We start from the raw sequence: 17,028 nt of genomic DNA on the forward strand, positions 1-17,028 counted from the left end.
AATGTACAAAAAACTGCACAAACTTCCATATGTTAAGCACATGCTTCTTTTAATGAGCGGAAATGGCTCTTACTACAGTATTTGCTCAACAAATTCTTTCTGTTCTTTCAATTCTAGACGCGCGGCTCCTAGATTCTCCGCCGCTAGTGCATGTTGAAAGCTGAACTCAACAAAGTTACCACGCTAAATTGTCATTTTATCCTATCAAGGCATTACCATCCATAAAAAGAAATAAAAAAAAAAAAGAAAGCATACTTCAAAAACGATGGTTCGCGGCCATATTATTTACATATTTACTGATCTTTCTTTTATATAAAATTGTAAAGCACCTGAATCCAACGGACGAATTGGAAATTCAATCACAAGGAAAGATACAATAAACATTAAATAAAGTAACGACCGCATCTGTCGATTAGATATTGAATACAAAAACAGAGCTTGTTGAGCTTTTATTGAAGAACTAGAACCGCCATTAACATAAAGCCATAGAGAGCCATTATGCTGCTACTCATACTTATCGCATCATTTTTAAAATTTTTCTTCATACTTGGTGTAGATGGAAGCTTGGAGAAATTGTGCGATACAGTTGATCTGCCAACTCTACTAAAAGAACTGCTGCTACTGCTTTCAGGCGCCATCGTCCAAACACTGAAGGAAGAAGCGCTGCTATTTTTGCTTTTCGAACTTGTTGTAGCTGTAGCTGCAGCATTGATAGGTGAAGGCGATGGTATTGGAGCAGACGTAGGAGTAACAGACCAAGGTGTAGTCAGAACTTGCATTTGAATAGGAATTGCTTCTTCTTCGATATTTAGTTCTTCGGTGTCTTTGGATGTGGTTATTGTGCTGGGTTTACCGTTAGCGGTGACTGTAACCGTTTTTGTAGTTACCGACACTGACACTTGTATATCAATTATGGAGTGCGAAAAGATAGTGAGCACAAATCAAGAGGATCGTTGAGGGAGCAAAATAATTTTTTCTACCTTCTTTCGGCAATTCGTTAGATTGAACGAATGATGCACACAGATAGATGATGGCACTTAAAGCAAGTAATTTTGATTGCATCTTAACCAGCGTTGAGAGAGGAAGAGAAGAAGCACTTTATTTTAGAAATGCTCTTATATTCCTGTCTCATTTTTCAAATGTTTGTACCGTTCGGAAAATATGCAAAATCAACAGCCCAATGGCTAATAAGCCTAGGATATTTAGACATCTTCCATTGATGTGGTTTTCACGTTTGGTTTTATTCAAGTTACAAAGATTAGGATAATTGAAGAAATACAGTATTTTCGTTTCCTTAAAATCGTAGTTTACATTTAGGGGAGGGAAAAAAAGCAAAAGAAATATCTAACAAATTAAAGGAAACGAAAGAGAAAGTAACCAGGACATTAGACTAGCGGTTACTGGCCAGCCATCATGGTTTCCATAGAAGCGTTTCCTTCCATTTGTTCTCTAATAAACATTTCAAAGTATTGGAAAATAATGGTAACAGCCATCAAAATACCTGCACCAGTACCAATACAGCCAAAAATATCAGCGACAGAAGCAATAATAGCTAAAGAGGCACCACCAAAAGCAGCAGCAGGAGGAATGATACGCTGCAATTCCTTGTGCATTGAAACATCACGGAAACCAGCAATAGCCAATTGTTGATCCTTTAATTGACGAGCGACATCCCGGGAAGTAGAACCGGAGATATCGACCCAAGCCTTGGACAAGTAAATGCAAGCCACTGTGCTAAAAATAATGTAAAGAGCGGTACGCAAAGGGCTGGAAATGGCTTCAGTTAAACTGTGAGGAGCAGAAAGATAGTAGACGAGGCCACCAGTAGAATAGAGTTGATTTACAGTTTCTTCCTTGATAGGTTCCCAAATACCGAGGAAACGGATAAAAAAGTGATTGCCAAAGAACATGAAGAGGGTTTGGGAAATCAAATGGATATTGGCATAAACAGCGGACAAAAGCATGATAGGCATGCTTGAAGTGTAGAAGAAACGGATAGGATAAGATGCACGTTGGCCACGCATACGGTTGGACTTGACAGGTAATTCAATTCGGAAACCTTGAACATAGATAACTAAGCCAAAGGTGACCAAAGTGGCGATCAAATCCATCATGTTCGTTAAATCGGTACGGTAAAAGGCATCTTTAAGAGCACGGACTTTGTTGGAACGATTCTTAAGCAAGCTGAAAAGAGCAACGATGGCGCCTTCCTTTTCAGAGCCACGGAAAGTTTCATAGCTGACAAAAGAAATAGACTTCCACAAGAAGGTTTGAGCAACGTTAGTAGCAACGAAAAGGTTGATACCGGAACCGATGCCATATCCTTTTTGTAATAATTCATCTGAAAGTAAGGTAATAGTGGAAGCAAAAACAATTTGAAGTACTAAGGCACCACAACGCAAGGGACCTAATTCAGTAGGGTCACCATAGAAACCAGTGAAAACAAGAAGAGCAGCTTGGCCGATAGCAATAAGAACAGCAATTACTATGTAAAATGAAACCATGAACGTTAAATATCATGCCATAACCCAATATTCTTTACCGATATTTTCGACTGTCTTGCATTCAAGATTGCACATCTCCAACACTGGACAGCCCAATTTTACTCACAAGAGGAGGCAACTTACATTTTTGTGCACCACAGAACAATGCACGTTCTTCTTTCAAACTATAATCGACATGGATCACTCTAGCAGCAGCTGTCAACTGCATAACCATACCTGAAGTAAGGATAGGTAACACACCCAATTCCATCAATGTGCCGCGGTGAGCACCCAAAACAACACGGAAATAATAAAGAGGATCTGACGACTCCTTGGAAATGACGCCCCACAAAGGAAGCTGTGCCATTACCAAGTAACCAATAAGTGCCACAGCAGTATATAACAATCTCTCATTTAGAGGAATCTATAGAAAATACAGTAGCCTTTGTGTTTAATATTCACTATTCGTCTTTTTTTTTTTTTCTTCTGCGATGTCTTTGGTCCCTGTACAAGAATATACTGAGAGATCATCGTCATCATTACTCAACTATTGTACTAGACATTTACTTTTCCAATGGGTGATTCAATTTCTGGTAGAAGGCCCATAAAAGGCTTTAAAATATGTAGCACCCGGACTATAATACAATTGTAAGCGTAGGTTAGACTTATCAGCTGCTATACAAGGATTTTTATGTTGAACTTACGGCCCATTTTATGTGATTATTGACGCGAAGTATAAAGAGAAGCCAAACGGGAAAAAAAAAGACGAAATAAATCTTCCGGTGATACAAAATAGAGAAAAAAAAAACCAGAAAACCCTCGCCCAATGAAGTTTACCAACTGAAAGCGGACCAATCATGGTTCTCTGTCCCACAGGCAAAAGCAAGAAAGAGATAGACTGTGTGATGTTCAAGTATTTGTGGGGAAGGAAGACAGTGTTTGATTTTTTAAATATGAACAAAGAGACGATGATTAAGTATTAATAAAAAATAGTAACTTATGGATATGTAAGGAATTGTACAAAATACTGTTCAAGAAAACATATGTATTTAGTTAGCTGAAAGGGTTTCCTGCGTCTGTTGTTGACTACTACTAGTATTATCATCGTCAGTAGCAGCATCACGTAAGCATGCCAGCAAATGATAGCAATCTTCCAGCAAGTCCACACATAAAGCTTGGCCTAGTATACAGTTATATGAAACGCGATGGTGAGTTTCTGTTATATGAAACCAACCACAAATCTTCTCTTCTCGTTTACCTTCTGGAATATGTCCTCTATCGTCATAGAATTTACCATCCTTTCGTAAACTCTCTATACTCGTCAACTTCATTTGGTATCTATTTGTAAAGCAATAACATCATTTAGTTAAACGCATGCATACGCGATCAAATAAAACGTCAGGATATACGCACGGATAAAGTTCTTCCGATGAGCATGGTGCGCCGGTCTTTTTGACTGCTAATAAACATTGACGCACGGTTGTCAATTGATTATACACGGGCGTTAATGCCTCAGAAACAGGTACACTCTCACTCAACAAAATGAAGATCATTCTGTAACATCTGTTCAGCAAAAATTCCAATATTGTTTGACCTTCGGGAGCCTGTCCATTTTGGTCTACGAACTTGCCTGCCAATTCGTCAGACGAAGCATCAACACCTTCCTCTTCGTCCTCACTGCTCACTTTCTTCATTTTTACAATGTCGTGGAGTTGATGTTGGTACGTAAACAGATCGGTTTGACGCAGAGTCCATTTATGTGTCAATTCTAAGCGTTCTAGATGATTTTTAATTTCCAACAAGCGCTCGCGAATACTTTGAAGCGACGGAGAAAAATCTTCGCTGCAGGCGATGACTAAATCATGCGACCAAAAGTAGAGATTTTCCAATAAGCCTACTAACACAGCTTGGCCTGGAGGAATGGAATTGTTTTGCCCAAGAAATTTGCCATTCTCTCGCTTATCATCTATTTCTTTAATCTTTTCCTGTAATGGTATAATATCGCTGGGCTTATATTCGCTGCGGCAACATATGCTCGTTAACTGATGTCGGATACGTAGTAAACTGTCTCTAATAGGAATGCTACAACCAAATAAAATGCAATATTTTAGGAAGGCTACATCGAATCATCTTCGTTTCTACGAATTCATTCACTTACAGTTCAGGGTCCACTTCATGAATTGTATCAATCAAATGTTCGTAGATTCGGACTATACACAAGTTGCGCTTCTTGAATACTTTTTTATTCAAACTTTCCGTATTGCTTACAAAGAATTCACTTACCACATTGTCTATATTTGTATTTCAAGACTTGCATTACAGTCTCGGGCAAAACCTGACTCTTCTCATCCACATTCAAAATTTTGTTTATTTCGTCCAGCTTGACCTTGTATGGTTTGAGATATTGTTCCTCATACACACCAAATGATTCTAAACGATCAAAAATGTGCTACCAAAGAAAAGACGTTTATTAATATATTATGCACTTAATGTTTTTCTTACTGTCATTCATAATTACCTTGATGGCGACTACTTGCGAATAAATAGCAGGAAGTTCTCGCTTTTTACCAAGTGACAGGAAGCATAAACTCACCATTTGCAGAATCTCGTCCAACACATCGTCCGTTCTGTTCAATTCGCGTGATTCGTCCAACAGTCTACCACCTCTCAGTTCGCTTAACGCCTTCATTTCAGTTTCTGCCTCTAGTCTTAAAGGCATAATATCCTCTACTTTCAAGTAGCTGGAACGGTCACGCTTGACAGCTGACAATTTTGCTCTTATACTTAATAGCTTTTCAAGGATAGGAAGCTCTGTTGAAATCATTAATGAAAGCTATGTTAGCCTATTGTTAAAGAGAATAAGCTCAAACTTTTTTACTATTACCTTCAGTAGGTACTTTGTGCGGCATTCGATAGGATAAATAATAACTTTAATTGAATGAATGAAAGAGCTTTCTTTTTATTCATTTTTTTGTTCGGTTTTATCATTCTTTTCCCGACAAAAACATTCATTGATACAGTGACATGCTGTCTCACTACGTTATCTTGTCCAATCAGATAAGGATTACCTAAAAGAGGAAAATACTTCTTCCATTCCAAGTGTAAATCCACAGAAATGATATCGTGTTCATGCGGAAGGTTGAAGATTATCAGCGAAATGTAGCCCTACAAAACGGCATAGTACTGTTGCAGAAGAGACGGCAACCAAAGAATGGAAGGCTCTGAAAAGTAAAGTCTGTAGATATATTATTGTAATGTAAAAAAATTAGCATAAGACGAAAGCAAGCCGAAGTCTGTCACCCATACAGGGTATTGTGGTAATAATGGTATTTTTATATAAGATAATGGCTAGTTTGTTTGCTGTGTTTGCTAATAAAGGTTTAGAACATTCATATCTGTATTTATTACGTATTGTAATGTGGTACTCAGAACATTGACGTGTGCTAAGTGTCGAAGTGACACTGATAATCCTTGTCATTCGACATCATCTACTGCGGCTTACTCGCTTTAACCGTAACTCTTAACGATCGCATTTATTCTTTGATTGTCACATATTAAGAGAAAAAAACAGGCTGAAACCATATAAGCAAGTACTTCTCTTTCACTTCAAAGTTGTTGTTGTCAGCAACAACCTTCTTTTCTTTCTTCTTTTTTCTGTAGTCCTGTCTCCGTCTCTCGTGCTTTCTTCCAATTTCGCTTTTTTTATCACTACAGAAATTAGCTACAAAAAGATGTCAATGATGTACGAACAGTTCAGTGATGAAGAGAAGAGGATAAGAGAGTGGTTGAGCCAAGAAGAAGCTTCCTTGGAGTGTCTCGCGCCTATGGCTGCCTCTAAATTACCACTAGAAGGACAGGAATCAATACCATCACATACAGTAAGCCTCATAATTTAATCCCAATAAGGGGAAAGCATGCTGATATATTGCGTACACAGCTGCGAGGAATAGAACCTTTTTCAGTCGCTCCACCATCACCGCCAACACTGCATGGTAGATTGATACATAAAACTATTTGTGACAACAATTGCTTTCTAGAGCATACAATTGAATGAATTATACTTTCATCCTGATAAAATAGTCAACAACAGAAGCTTCTACGGAGGAAGACTGCAGCAAGCAGCTCCAATCGTAGGCGACACACAATTGAGGTCTACAAGTGAAATTCGTATGTCGAATAGATTTCTTTTTTATGAACTACTATAAAGCTGTATCTAATAATGTTTGTGCAGCTCCTCCTTTTAATAGCATATTCAAGTTCGAAACGTTCAATGTAATTCAATCGAAATGTCTTGATGATGTAAGGAGGAAGGCTAGTGGTGGCACATATTGTATAACTCAATCTTCTTGCCCTTACTATTTTTTCTTTTTTTATTTAGGCGTTTTACGAGAATAACAATTTGGTTATTTCAGGTATATACGATAAGTGAATAATAACATAAAGCCGCGGACTGTAAGTTTTAACTTAAACTCAACTGTACTAGCCCCAACTGGTTCTGGTAAAACGGTTCTGATGGAGCTAGCAATAATTCGTACAGTGCTGCAAAAAGGAAGTAATTGTAAAATCATTTACATGGCTCCAACAAAAAGTCTCTGCAATGAAAGAGTCAAGGACTGGGAACAAAAGTTTCACACTTTTGGTATCAAATGTAAGGCTATTCAAATATGGTATTCAAAAGTCGTGGAAAAAATCTCAAAGTATTCTTGTTATTCATGACCTGCAACTCTAGGTAAAGAATTCACAGGTGATACACATAATCATACTATTGCGAGCATCAAAGATACTACTATAATGTAAAGGGTTGCTCTGCGTGATACTGTTATCAGCGATAGTGTCTCACTTATTATCGATGTATTAGAGTTACCACACCAGAAAAGTGGGATTCTTTGACAAGACGTTGGATCGATCACAAACAGTTGATGCAGCTCATCAGTCTTTTCTTGGTATTCAAACTGACTATATCCCTTTTTTGCGTATATACTTTTACCACAAAAATAACTTCTTACATTTCTTTATCTATTTCTTGAGGTCGATGAAGTGCATATATTGAATGAGAAACGCGGTGCTTGTCTAGAAACCTGCGTCAGCAGAATGAAGGTAAGACTCCCGATCAATGCTTCCTCAGAACATTAGATGACACGCTAATTTTTTATTTTTTATTTTTTTTTTTGTGCTAAAGACAATGGAAACCAGTTTACGCTATATGGCTGTCTCAGCAACTGTACCTAATTTAATCGATATTGCTACTTGGTTGAACGCTAAACGTAAAGTCATCGTCATTCGTGAGCATAATACTTTCTTAAAGGTAGCTACAGATGTGTTATTCTCTTAAACCAATCATCAAATGATATAGCTATTGCCTTTTCCGAAGAATATCGTCCTATCCGTTTAGAGCGCTTTGTCTACAGCTATCCTCAAATGGACGGCAACATGTTTTCCTTTGATCAAAAGCTTAACTGGAAGTAAGACATGGAACTTTAATGAAAGCGAAGGGGTTTTCACTCCAATGCTTCTTTATTGTAAAAATACCCAACAAAAAGTACTTATGTATGATGAATACCGCTTTGAAATCGATAGGCTCTTAGACATTATCCAGAAACATAGTCAAGAAAAACCTGTTCTTGTTGTAAGTAATATGTTGCCTAAAATGAACTGTATCAAAGTTCATTTATTTTTGGTTTTTCTCTTGGTTTTTCTTCTGGGGGTGGTGGTTTCTCATATAGTTCTGTGGTACAAGAAAATCTGCTGAACAAGCATGTCAGGCCATATTAAAAGTAATGGATAACAAGAATATACAGACGCTATTAAGGTATGTGGTGTTAATATGTTTGTGTGCTATACAAGTACTGGAAATAAAAGATACCAGTAGCAGCAATAGCCTAGTATTCTAATGCTACTACTATTCTTACTATAGCAATGAGAATACTCCGTCAACCATGAACAATCCTTTAAAAAATAAGATTCTTCCGAAAATGGTAGAAAGAGGCATTGCATTTCATCATGGTATGTCTCATCTGCAAAGTATTCAGACGACAATACTAGCTGCGGTTAAGGACACCTTTCATATTCTCAATAGCTGGCCTTGACGTCACTGATAGATCTATTGTTGAGCAGCTGTTTTTGAATAAGCAAGTCAGAGTAGTAGGTACGTACAAAAGCACATATTAAACCTTTTGATGTTACAACTCAGTATTGGTACCTCTAACCATGAATATTTATTATTTAGCAACAACATCAACTTTGGCGGTCGGTGTCAATTTTCCTGCCTATTTGGTCATAGTAAAATCAACTCAAGGTATGACGATGTATTTTCTCAAATAGAAGCACTGATAAAATCTCTTATTATAATATCATTCCAATTTACTGAAAGCGCAGGTTATCAAAATGGCTCTTTAAGCGAGTATTCCGACGTTGATATGCTACAAATGATGGGGCGTGCTGGTAGACCAGGATTGGAATCATCTGGCTGCGTTGTCATATTAACGACAACTTCCATGGAGCGTCGTTACAAAACGTTAGTATCAGGTACCACCAACTTGGAAAGCAGGTATGAGTTTCATTAAGCATGTTTTAGTTGTCAGGACCTGAATTTAATTTCTAATTTACCTCATCACCGTATTTAGACTTCACGAAAACCTGATTGAACACCTATTATCTGAGATATGCTTGGGAACAGTTACTGATGAAGAAACAGCAATCAAATGGTAAAGCCAAGTGACAACTCTTGCTTTTTTTTACCTGCATAAACATTCCCAACTGTCATTTTCGTATTATAGGCTTCGGTCAACCTTCCTGTTTGTGCGTGTTAGCAAAAACTCAATCCATTATAAGCTAAATTCATCAGCAACTTCTGCAGATACCATATTGCAAGGTTCGTTTGGAACTGTCCAAACTGAAGAATGAAAATCTGACTCACTCGTTGGTTTTTCTTTGTCACTTGCATTTATAGAAATCTGCGTGAAAAACTTGGAATTGTTAGAGAAAAGTAACTTAGTGCAGAGAGCCGCATATTCGAAATTAACAGCGACACGTTAGTACAAAATCTTTGGACAAATGGCGTTTACATTTTATAATGATCAATGTAATGTTTATTGGACGAATTCTTAAACATCCAGTTCTTTGCATGATTGTTTAGCTTATGGACTGGCAATGGATCGCTATTACTTAAAATTTCTTACAATGATCAATATCCTCGAAGCTAGTAATCCAGCCTCTGTTAGAGATACGGTATGCGTAACAAATACATGCTTATGAATAATAGCTCATCCATTTGTGATGATCATAAAATAGTTGGAACTGTTGAGTAAATCACATGAAGAACTCGATACAGTTCGATTTAACGCTGGTGAAAAGCAGTTCCTGAACACTTTGAAGAATCATGTTAACATGCGTTTTCCGATTGACAAAGTCTCTACTGTTGCAGACAAAATATTCTTGCTAGTACAGGTGATAATCTTATGAGTTTTTTTTTTTTTTTTTTTTCTGGGCAAGCAAGACTAACTGAAATTTTACAATGGCATTGACTTCATTCTCATAAAAAAAAGTGTATTCTCGGCGACATTCCTCTTTATAATAGTGGAAGCAGTATATTACTATTAGAAGCAAATACTATTATCAAACACCTGAGTCGAATTACTAAATGTGAGTCAACTTTATTCCAGAAAAAGACACTTTCCTGCTTCTAATTTTTTTTTTGTTTTTGCTTCGACTGAATTATATATATTACAGGTTTGATTGATTGCAGTGTTCAAGCAAGAAACCCCATTAAGCTCAAATATGCATTCGAGTTATACCAAAGTATTCAGGCTAAACGTTGGTCCACTTCACCTTATATATCTCGTCAAATAGATGGTATCGGTCCTCAGTTTGCCAAGGCACTTGTACAAGCCAATTTGACAACTTTTGAACAATTGCGGAACTGCGATCCAGGGCACTTAGAAATGGTGCTTCACCGAAATCCACCGTTTGGTATAAAGGTAGCTTGAAAGAAGAGTAACAAAAAAAAAAAAAAAAAAAGGAAAAAAAAGCAGAATTTTGTTCTTTAAACTTGCTGGTTGTTTCTGGGGATGCGTATAATGTGTAGATCAAAAAGCAGATCAACTGTATTCCTGATTTTTTTTTAAACGTGACAAAGGTATTCGAATTGCTCTGTTCAGAATCATTTACATAAAAGTGAATTAACGCACAAATATCACTACAATGGCAAAACTTATAGATACCCCAGCAGTCTAAAAGGCATCCTCAAAGCGGTAATGAGATCCTGAGACTACATATAGTCCTTGGTTTAAAAAATGACGAAGTTATCCGCGGTAAACATGGTAGAATCTATCATGCACAATTCTGGGTTTATACTTCACATAGAGAATTAGTGGATTTCAGGCGTATCCAGTGAGTATACCGAAATTTCCAGGGAGAGGTGATTTCGCATGTTACCTGACTATATAATTGTTTGAAATTCACAACAGATTATCAAAACTTCAAGCGAAAAAGCAGGAATTCGACTTGGCAGTAGAGATCAAGGTGTCTGATACTGTGCTATATTTCCAACTGCAAAGCGAAGATATTGGTATGGTGAACAGGAATTCATCATTTGCTATAGCATCCATAATAATTAACATTCTCTGTGTTTCTACTCCAAATAAGTGGGTGTCGATGTCAAACAAGAAATCAAGCTAGTCACAAACCAACATCCTTTTATAAATAGTATTGAAAGCCCCTACCGCAAATCCTTGACTAATTTGGCAGATAGCAATACAGTTCATCACTATGCTGATAGAAGTGATACACCATTTTCGTTAGGTCAAAGTGCTTCACAACAGCCGCAACAGCAACCTTTGCGAGAAAAGTCTTTGAATGTATTCGTCGACAGAAAGAGAAAAGAAGAAGAAGACAAAGATCATGAATTTGATTTTGATGATGAGAATGATGATATTCATATCAATACCCAGGTCTTAAAAGAGCTTAATGATATTACCAACAAGAAGAAAGCTTCATCGTTATTCGAGTCAGCTAAGATTGCAGTACAAAGCGAGCGGTATAATCAGCGAACAAAAAATATCAATAGTAATATGACAATGGGAAACGATAGTAGCAGCCGCTTCAATACAAAAAACCAGAATGCCAGTACTAGTAGCCAACAAATATCAGGTACTTGTCAGCCACAACTGAATCAAGAAAAGAGTAACAATAACAACAAAACAAAAGCTGGCAATGTGAGCGTCTTAAATGAGCCGTAAGTGATTGATATCAGACATGTACACGATGACTTTCGTCTACTAATTCCTTATGCCTCGTCTATTTATAGTTGTAAGCATCATTGTCGAGATAAACAAAAGTAAATTTCACTTTTACTCCCCATTACCCTATCTCTTGTGTTAATAATGATTATTGTATGCGCTATAGGTGTGCTCATAAATGCTGTAAGCGGCATACAATAACCGCTGCTGATATTACGCCTACCACAATCGCTGCCACTAATTATAAAATTGGTCTAAAGCGCATCAATGAGGACGAAGAAGACAGTGATTCTGATAATGGGTGTTATGATGTGACATCTGACTTTTCCGTTCATAAACGGTTAAAACTATCTAGGTGTAAAAACCAACAGCAAAAGTGGGCTAATGGCGGCCATACAACGGATGATGATGAGGAATTTCTCCCAGCTCTCACAAATGATGGTATGTAAGGAGAAGAACTAATTTCTTTGAGTTCTCTCCTAAAAATTTCTTATATTGTTGCTTAGAACTTAGCGTGCTGAATTTAAACGGCATAGAATCAAATCGAGTGCTGAATAATAGCAATGACATTAATATCAGCAATATCAATCTTTCGCACGGCTTGAAAGCTAGAGAGAAGGTGAACTTTGATCCGATTGATGAGTTCGACGGTTCATTTCCATTCGATCAACATCTTATTGATGATATCAATACCAGCGCCTTTATCGACTCAACAACTAAATATAATTGTAGTAAAAAGAGGCAAACACTAGCTGTTGAGCCGCCTATGCCACCGTTATCGATCAACAACGATAATGACAGCGAAGATTCTATTATCGAAGCGTGTGATTGTGACCAATTATGGGAAAATGTTGGTAGAATAGCTCAAAGAGCCTTTGAGAACTCCCAGCTTGTACCAGGTAATGGTCATAGCAATCTTTTGAAGAAGACCGAAAACGACTGTGGTGTAGTCAGGAAACCATTCAAGTCTCAAACGCTGGCTGAATGGATCGAACATAATGTAGAGATTATACCTTAAATTATAAAGCTAGACAAATGATCAAATACTTTTATGCTTACTATTTGTTCAAAGAGATATACTGCAGCAAAATGGCTCTTGCAACAAATAAAAATAGGGTTTAAACCTATTCTGTTATAAACGGACCCTGAATTCATTTGGTGGAACATTAGGGTTATTCCAGCTGCACAAGATGTATCTGTTCTGTCCTCCTGCCAATTTTTGCATAAATTCACAATGGCAACTGTCCAAGATGGAAACAAAGTACAGTTCATAATGCTCTCTTAGAAACTGAAGACGCCTCATTTGCTAACCTCGACATATCTATAAAATTTTGTAAAGCCACCAGTAATGTTTGGCTCGGTCAATGCATCAACTTTCAAGTACATCGCTGCTAAGTTCTACCATCCAAGCACGCGCTTTTATGATCTTCATGGGCTTAGCAGTAGCAAAGGAGGAGAATGTGACCTAATTCAGGTAAAAAAATGATCAGCTCCAAATACCTCTCCACCCTTTGATAGTAAAAGGCTTGAATATCTCTTTTTTATATGTTAACTATTAGGCCAATAACAAATTCATTGCTCTGCCCTTGTCAGGGCCTGGCGGCCGAATTGGTATTATCAATGCTAAAAAACCTGGTAGACTTCCAGCGCATATACCTTGCTTGCTATGTAATTCGGAAGTAAGCAATTTCAAATTTGACCCATTCAACGAAAATATTCTAGTTACAGGTAATTGGATAAATTCAGTATGGATGTAGCTTTGTACTTTCTCTTTGTTCAGTAAGATGAACTTGAATTTTATTAATAGTGTCTAACGACAATAAAATAAGGCTATGGGAGATTCCAGAAGATGGCATTGAAGAGGATGTAGCAGAGCCCAAGTGTGTTCTTAGAGGTAAGTTAATTAATAGTCAAAAGTTACAATGTTTCGAAGAAAACGAGACTACAGATCGACTAAGCATATATTGAATCATATATTGAATATCCTCTTCACAATCAAATACTTTAAAATTGTATAGCATCAAATATGGATAAAATTCAACTGATTGAGTTCCACCCCAACAGCAAAGATGTCCTTCTCACTACTTCGAATGATTTAGGATCGCCTAGCATTCGCATTTGGGACCTTCAAGCTCAGAAAGACGAAATAACACTCACTGGTCAACATAAAGACATTATTCTTAGCTGTGCATGGAGTCCTGATGGCACAAAAATTGCCACCCACAGCAAAGACAAAAAGGTTCGTATTTTGGACGCTAGAACAGGTGATGTGGTAGCCGAGGGGCCCTCTCATCAAAGTATTCGCCCTTCTCGTCTTGCCTGGGTGAACGGTCAATCCATTGTCAGCGTGGGGTTCGGATTAGGCTCATCTAGAGAAGTTTTGCTTTTCAAGACTCAAGACCTCTCACGACATTTAGCAAAGAAAACAATTGATATTTCACCAAGTTTGATGAGTATACATTACGATCAAGACTGTCAATTGTTGTTTGTTGCAGGGAGAGGTGATCGAACAATTCATCCCTTCCATATTATGGGCGATGAACAATTGATATCTTTACCAAAGATCGAAGGGGCAAATTTACAACAAGGATTTGCCTTTTTACCAAAATCACAATGCAATGTCAAAGAAATCGAAATCGAGCGATTTTACCGCTTATCGCCTGATCAAATTGAGCAAGTAGGTGTTCGCGTGCCTAGAGCAAGGGTAAGTTTCGATTATGTCTTCCGAAATGCCTAAAAGAATCAAACTAAAGTTGCTTTCTTTCTATCGCTTTTTTTTAGCCTGAATACTTCCAGGATGACATTTTCGTGCCCACTGCAGATATAGAGAATCCAGCACAAGATGCTGCAAGCTGGTTTAAGGGTGAGAATAAACAGCTAGAGCGTATACCTTTGAAACCAGAAGATATGGAACCATGTAAGGGCACTTCAACTATTGATCATGATTATCTATGCTCACAGTATATTTAAAATTGTAAAATATTTATTTTGCAGTGTCATCTGCTCCTCCTCCGGCTTCTCAAGCTCAATCGAAAGCAAAATTTGAAATGGGAAAGCAGGAGGTTACTGAGGAACAAAGAAAGAAAGAGCAAATGGAACGTATGTTTGCTATTGCTAAAAGCGTTGAAGGTGACGAAGATGAAGAAGTGCAGACGAAAAAGGCGGCAAGCCAAGAAGACGAAGAAGTTGCTGATGAGGAATGGGATGACTAAGTCCACTGGCATTAAATAAAAATGTGAAGAAACCAAAGATATTCCCCAAAAACTGTTAAAGGTGATGGTTAAACGATGCTGATGTGTTTTGTTTTATTGCTTCTAAAAATGAGTTTCTTTTTGGCCATTATATACGGTCTATGCACAACTTTATCCGACCATAGTCCTCTTACGACCTCTCATTCTTACTAAAATCATATTGAAGAATTCATATCAGTAACGAGTCCTTAAATTAAGCTGAATAGTGCAATTTTTACCATCTTCTAGTTTGTGAGAAATTTGTTTTTGCTGCTTTGATGTTTTAAAATAAGACTCTAAAATTTTTGCAAACTGAAAAAGGGGAGAAAATATACATATCTGATGAATACTATATCCATTCACAATCATTCCATTTTTAATGCATTGTTAGTTACCAGCTGCTCTGTTTGCGGATGAGTACTAGCAAAAGCACGTTCTAGCACATAAAGATCAACCGCTTTATCCTCTGGCAAATTCGAGTTGTAACTTAAACCAAAATCAATAACAACAACTGCTGCATCACCCTTATCCTTCCTTAACATTAAATTCGACGTTGTCAAGTCACCGTGAATGACATTCAAGTTGTGCATTGTCGCCAGTGATCGACCAATCACGTCTGCTAATGTATCAATATCGACAGATTGGTAGTTTTCTTCTTGGGTCTCTAGCAAGCGTTGTTTGACAGTGATACCGATCACATTTTCCATAAAAATGGTTGCATTGGCCGTATCCACATAATAAACCGTGGGGGTATCTAAGCCAGCTTTCTTCAGTCGGTAGAGACTACGTGCCTCTTGGCCAACACGACGTGAAGTAAGATATTGGTCAAGATCAGGGTGTCGATATGTCTTTTTGAATCGCTCTTTGGCGATGCAGCCTTCTGGTACTGTCAAAAAGGAAGGTACATGGAAGACACGCTATTGACAAATGTGAAAGCCGAAAAGAGTAATGAAAAGAGACAAATAAGTTCAAAAGCTTATAGTTATTGCTGTAAGAGTTAAGCGAAATACTGTACTGCTTCAGCGCCTTGCTTTATTAAAACGGCATCGTCGGGAATCATCCTTGTCTCCAAGTTGTAAGTACAATAGAGAAAAAAAAAAAAAAAAGAGCTTCCAAATTGCTTAGACAATAAATGCATATCGTGGCTTGAATTACATAAGCATTGATTTTTTTGATATTCTTGACTATGGCGAGCCAAAAGCCTCTGCACTATGCATAATTTGTAATTTGCTATTTGCTTTTCTATACTATTCATAAAGAAATTGTTCGTCACTGTATACAAGACGTTGGTTATGCAATATGCGCATCGTCTCTTGAATGTCGAGTTGGACATTTGTTCCCCTTTCTTTTGTCTTATGCTGGATTTCAACAATTGTCGGGCAATTTTGCTTCTTTTTTCCTTTAAAAGGTCACCCAGCTGCTCATCACCATTTCCTTTTTCAATTTGTGGCAGCTTTGTGCATAAAATATACCCCATACCACAACCAACGACAACAATAAAGATCACTACTTTACAAACATACAGAACGACGAATGGCTTTATCAAACGGTGTCAGCTCGAAACGAAGCAACAACAGTCATAAGCGAGGTAAAATAAGATCGTTTATATTACCTACAATGGACTTCCAGTATGCTTACATTCGGTTGTTCAAATAAAAATATGACATCGATCATCACAACATGGCTCATCTAGAATACTTGACAGAAGAGCAACAAGAGATACTTCGTACCAAGTCGAGCAAAATAGAAAAGCTGCAAGCAGGTAAAAAAATAAGCTTAATACAGCTGTTCACTCGACTTGGGAAAGCTGACACAACAAGCATTTCGTTTATGCAGAAATCTCACAAATAGCGAAACCGTTATCGCTAGCAGCATCAAAGGAGGATGCGCAGTGGACAAATTTAATAACACCTGGAACATTATCTGTTTTTCAGGATGAGAAGAGCTGGACTGGCATAAGCAATACAGAGATGATCAATCCAGATTATCCAACAAAAGATTTCAGACATGCTACTGGTATGTCTTGGTCTGCTTTGAGAGAAACAATGCAGTTAGACTCAGAAGGTTGGTATAAGATGA

The 17,028-nt window shown here is 37.5% G+C and overlaps 6 protein-coding genes across 6 annotated transcripts; 2 read left to right on the forward strand and 4 right to left on the reverse strand.

Annotated features, from left to right (window-relative positions):
* Nucleotides 1-2: 2 nt before the first annotated feature.
* Nucleotides 3-1,085, reverse strand: BDF20DRAFT_881363 (uncharacterized protein). Its single transcript, XM_053081662.1, has 2 exons — nt 981-1,085; nt 3-898 (listed from the first exon to the last, which is right to left on the reverse strand). Exons 1-2 carry the CDS (start codon nt 1,060-1,062, stop codon nt 450-452), a joined length of 531 nt encoding a protein of 176 aa, XP_052933920.1. The 5' UTR covers nt 1,063-1,085; the 3' UTR covers nt 3-449.
* On the reverse strand, nt 1,086-3,264 carry BDF20DRAFT_881367 (SecY subunit of pre protein translocase). Its single transcript, XM_053081663.1, has 4 exons — nt 3,188-3,264; nt 3,051-3,118; nt 2,628-2,907; nt 1,086-2,485 (listed from the first exon to the last, which is right to left on the reverse strand). The coding sequence occupies exons 1-4, from the start codon at nt 3,192-3,194 to the stop codon at nt 1,398-1,400; spliced, it is 1,443 nt and encodes a 480-aa protein (XP_052933921.1). The 5' UTR covers nt 3,195-3,264; the 3' UTR covers nt 1,086-1,397.
* A 268-nt stretch (nt 3,265-3,532) lies between these two features.
* On the reverse strand, nt 3,533-5,307 carry BDF20DRAFT_823456 (uncharacterized protein; the record flags this gene model as incomplete). Its single annotated transcript, XM_053077794.1, has 6 exons — nt 3,533-3,821; nt 3,897-4,113; nt 4,162-4,565; nt 4,642-4,693; nt 4,767-4,932; nt 5,002-5,307. The coding sequence occupies 6 exons, from the start codon at nt 5,305-5,307 to the stop codon at nt 3,533-3,535; spliced, it is 1,434 nt and encodes a 477-aa protein (XP_052933922.1).
* A 746-nt stretch (nt 5,308-6,053) lies between these two features.
* BDF20DRAFT_881380 (uncharacterized protein) lies at nt 6,054-12,921 on the forward strand. Its single transcript, XM_053081664.1, has 31 exons — nt 6,054-6,361; nt 6,421-6,475; nt 6,564-6,650; nt 6,715-6,782; nt 6,862-6,895; nt 6,967-7,131; nt 7,213-7,276; nt 7,342-7,426; nt 7,512-7,580; nt 7,663-7,747; nt 7,837-7,945; nt 8,061-8,109; nt 8,207-8,292; nt 8,398-8,486; nt 8,560-8,628; nt 8,710-8,778; nt 8,859-9,030; nt 9,107-9,187; nt 9,260-9,354; nt 9,433-9,513; nt 9,619-9,710; nt 9,774-9,929; nt 10,028-10,124; nt 10,212-10,459; nt 10,567-10,617; nt 10,699-10,871; nt 10,949-11,049; nt 11,127-11,715; nt 11,788-11,817; nt 11,886-12,160; nt 12,226-12,921. Exons 1-31 carry the CDS (start codon nt 6,215-6,217, stop codon nt 12,735-12,737), a joined length of 4,083 nt encoding a protein of 1,360 aa, XP_052933923.1. The 5' UTR covers nt 6,054-6,214; the 3' UTR covers nt 12,738-12,921.
* BDF20DRAFT_638541 (uncharacterized protein) lies at nt 12,861-15,123 on the forward strand. The gene is made up of 7 exons (XM_053075928.1): nt 12,861-12,980; nt 13,066-13,193; nt 13,279-13,447; nt 13,527-13,613; nt 13,738-14,423; nt 14,501-14,636; nt 14,714-15,123. The coding sequence occupies exons 2-7, from the start codon at nt 13,068-13,070 to the stop codon at nt 14,929-14,931; spliced, it is 1,422 nt and encodes a 473-aa protein (XP_052933924.1). The 5' UTR covers nt 12,861-12,980; nt 13,066-13,067; the 3' UTR covers nt 14,932-15,123.
* BDF20DRAFT_906945 (tp53rk protein) lies at nt 15,082-16,009 on the reverse strand (the record flags this gene model as incomplete). Its single annotated transcript, XM_053083325.1, has 4 exons — nt 15,082-15,119; nt 15,189-15,261; nt 15,345-15,866; nt 15,965-16,009. The coding sequence occupies 4 exons, from the start codon at nt 16,007-16,009 to the stop codon at nt 15,082-15,084; spliced, it is 678 nt and encodes a 225-aa protein (XP_052933925.1).
* Nucleotides 16,010-17,028: the final 1,019 nt, after the last annotated feature.

Source organism: Mycotypha africana (assembly GCF_025528875.1).
Source record: "Mycotypha africana strain NRRL 2978 chromosome Unknown BDF20scaffold_8, whole genome shotgun sequence".
Classification (NCBI taxonomy): Eukaryota; Fungi; Mucoromycota; class Mucoromycetes; order Mucorales; family Mycotyphaceae; genus Mycotypha; species Mycotypha africana.

Coding starts and splice junctions, on each gene's coding strand:
- BDF20DRAFT_881367 (XM_053081663.1), bottom strand. Junction 2,908..3,050: donor TTGAATCACCCATTGGAAAA/GTAAATGTCTAG, acceptor TATTTTCTATAG/ATTCCTCTAAATGAGAGATT. Junction 2,486..2,627: donor GTTCTGTGGTGCACAAAAAT/GTAAGTTGCCTC, acceptor CATTTTACATAG/TAATTGCTGTTCTTATTGCT.
- BDF20DRAFT_881363 (XM_053081662.1), bottom strand. CDS start 1,062: ATGCAATCAAAATTACTTGCTTTAAGTGCCATCATCTATCTGTGTGCA. Junction 899..980: donor TAACGAATTGCCGAAAGAAG/GTAGAAAAAATT, acceptor TTGATATACAAG/TGTCAGTGTCGGTAACTACA.
- BDF20DRAFT_638541 (XM_053075928.1), top strand. CDS start 13,068: ATGTTTGGCTCGGTCAATGCATCAACTTTCAAGTACATCGCTGCTAAG. Junction 13,448..13,526: donor CGAAAATATTCTAGTTACAG/GTAATTGGATAA, acceptor TTTTATTAATAG/TGTCTAACGACAATAAAATA. Junction 14,637..14,713: donor ACCAGAAGATATGGAACCAT/GTAAGGGCACTT, acceptor TTTATTTTGCAG/TGTCATCTGCTCCTCCTCCG.
- BDF20DRAFT_881380 (XM_053081664.1), top strand. CDS start 6,215: ATGTCAATGATGTACGAACAGTTCAGTGATGAAGAGAAGAGGATAAGA. Junction 7,277..7,341: donor ATCAAAGATACTACTATAAT/GTAAAGGGTTGC, acceptor TCGATGTATTAG/AGTTACCACACCAGAAAAGT. Junction 7,427..7,511: donor AGCTCATCAGTCTTTTCTTG/GTATTCAAACTG, acceptor CTATTTCTTGAG/GTCGATGAAGTGCATATATT.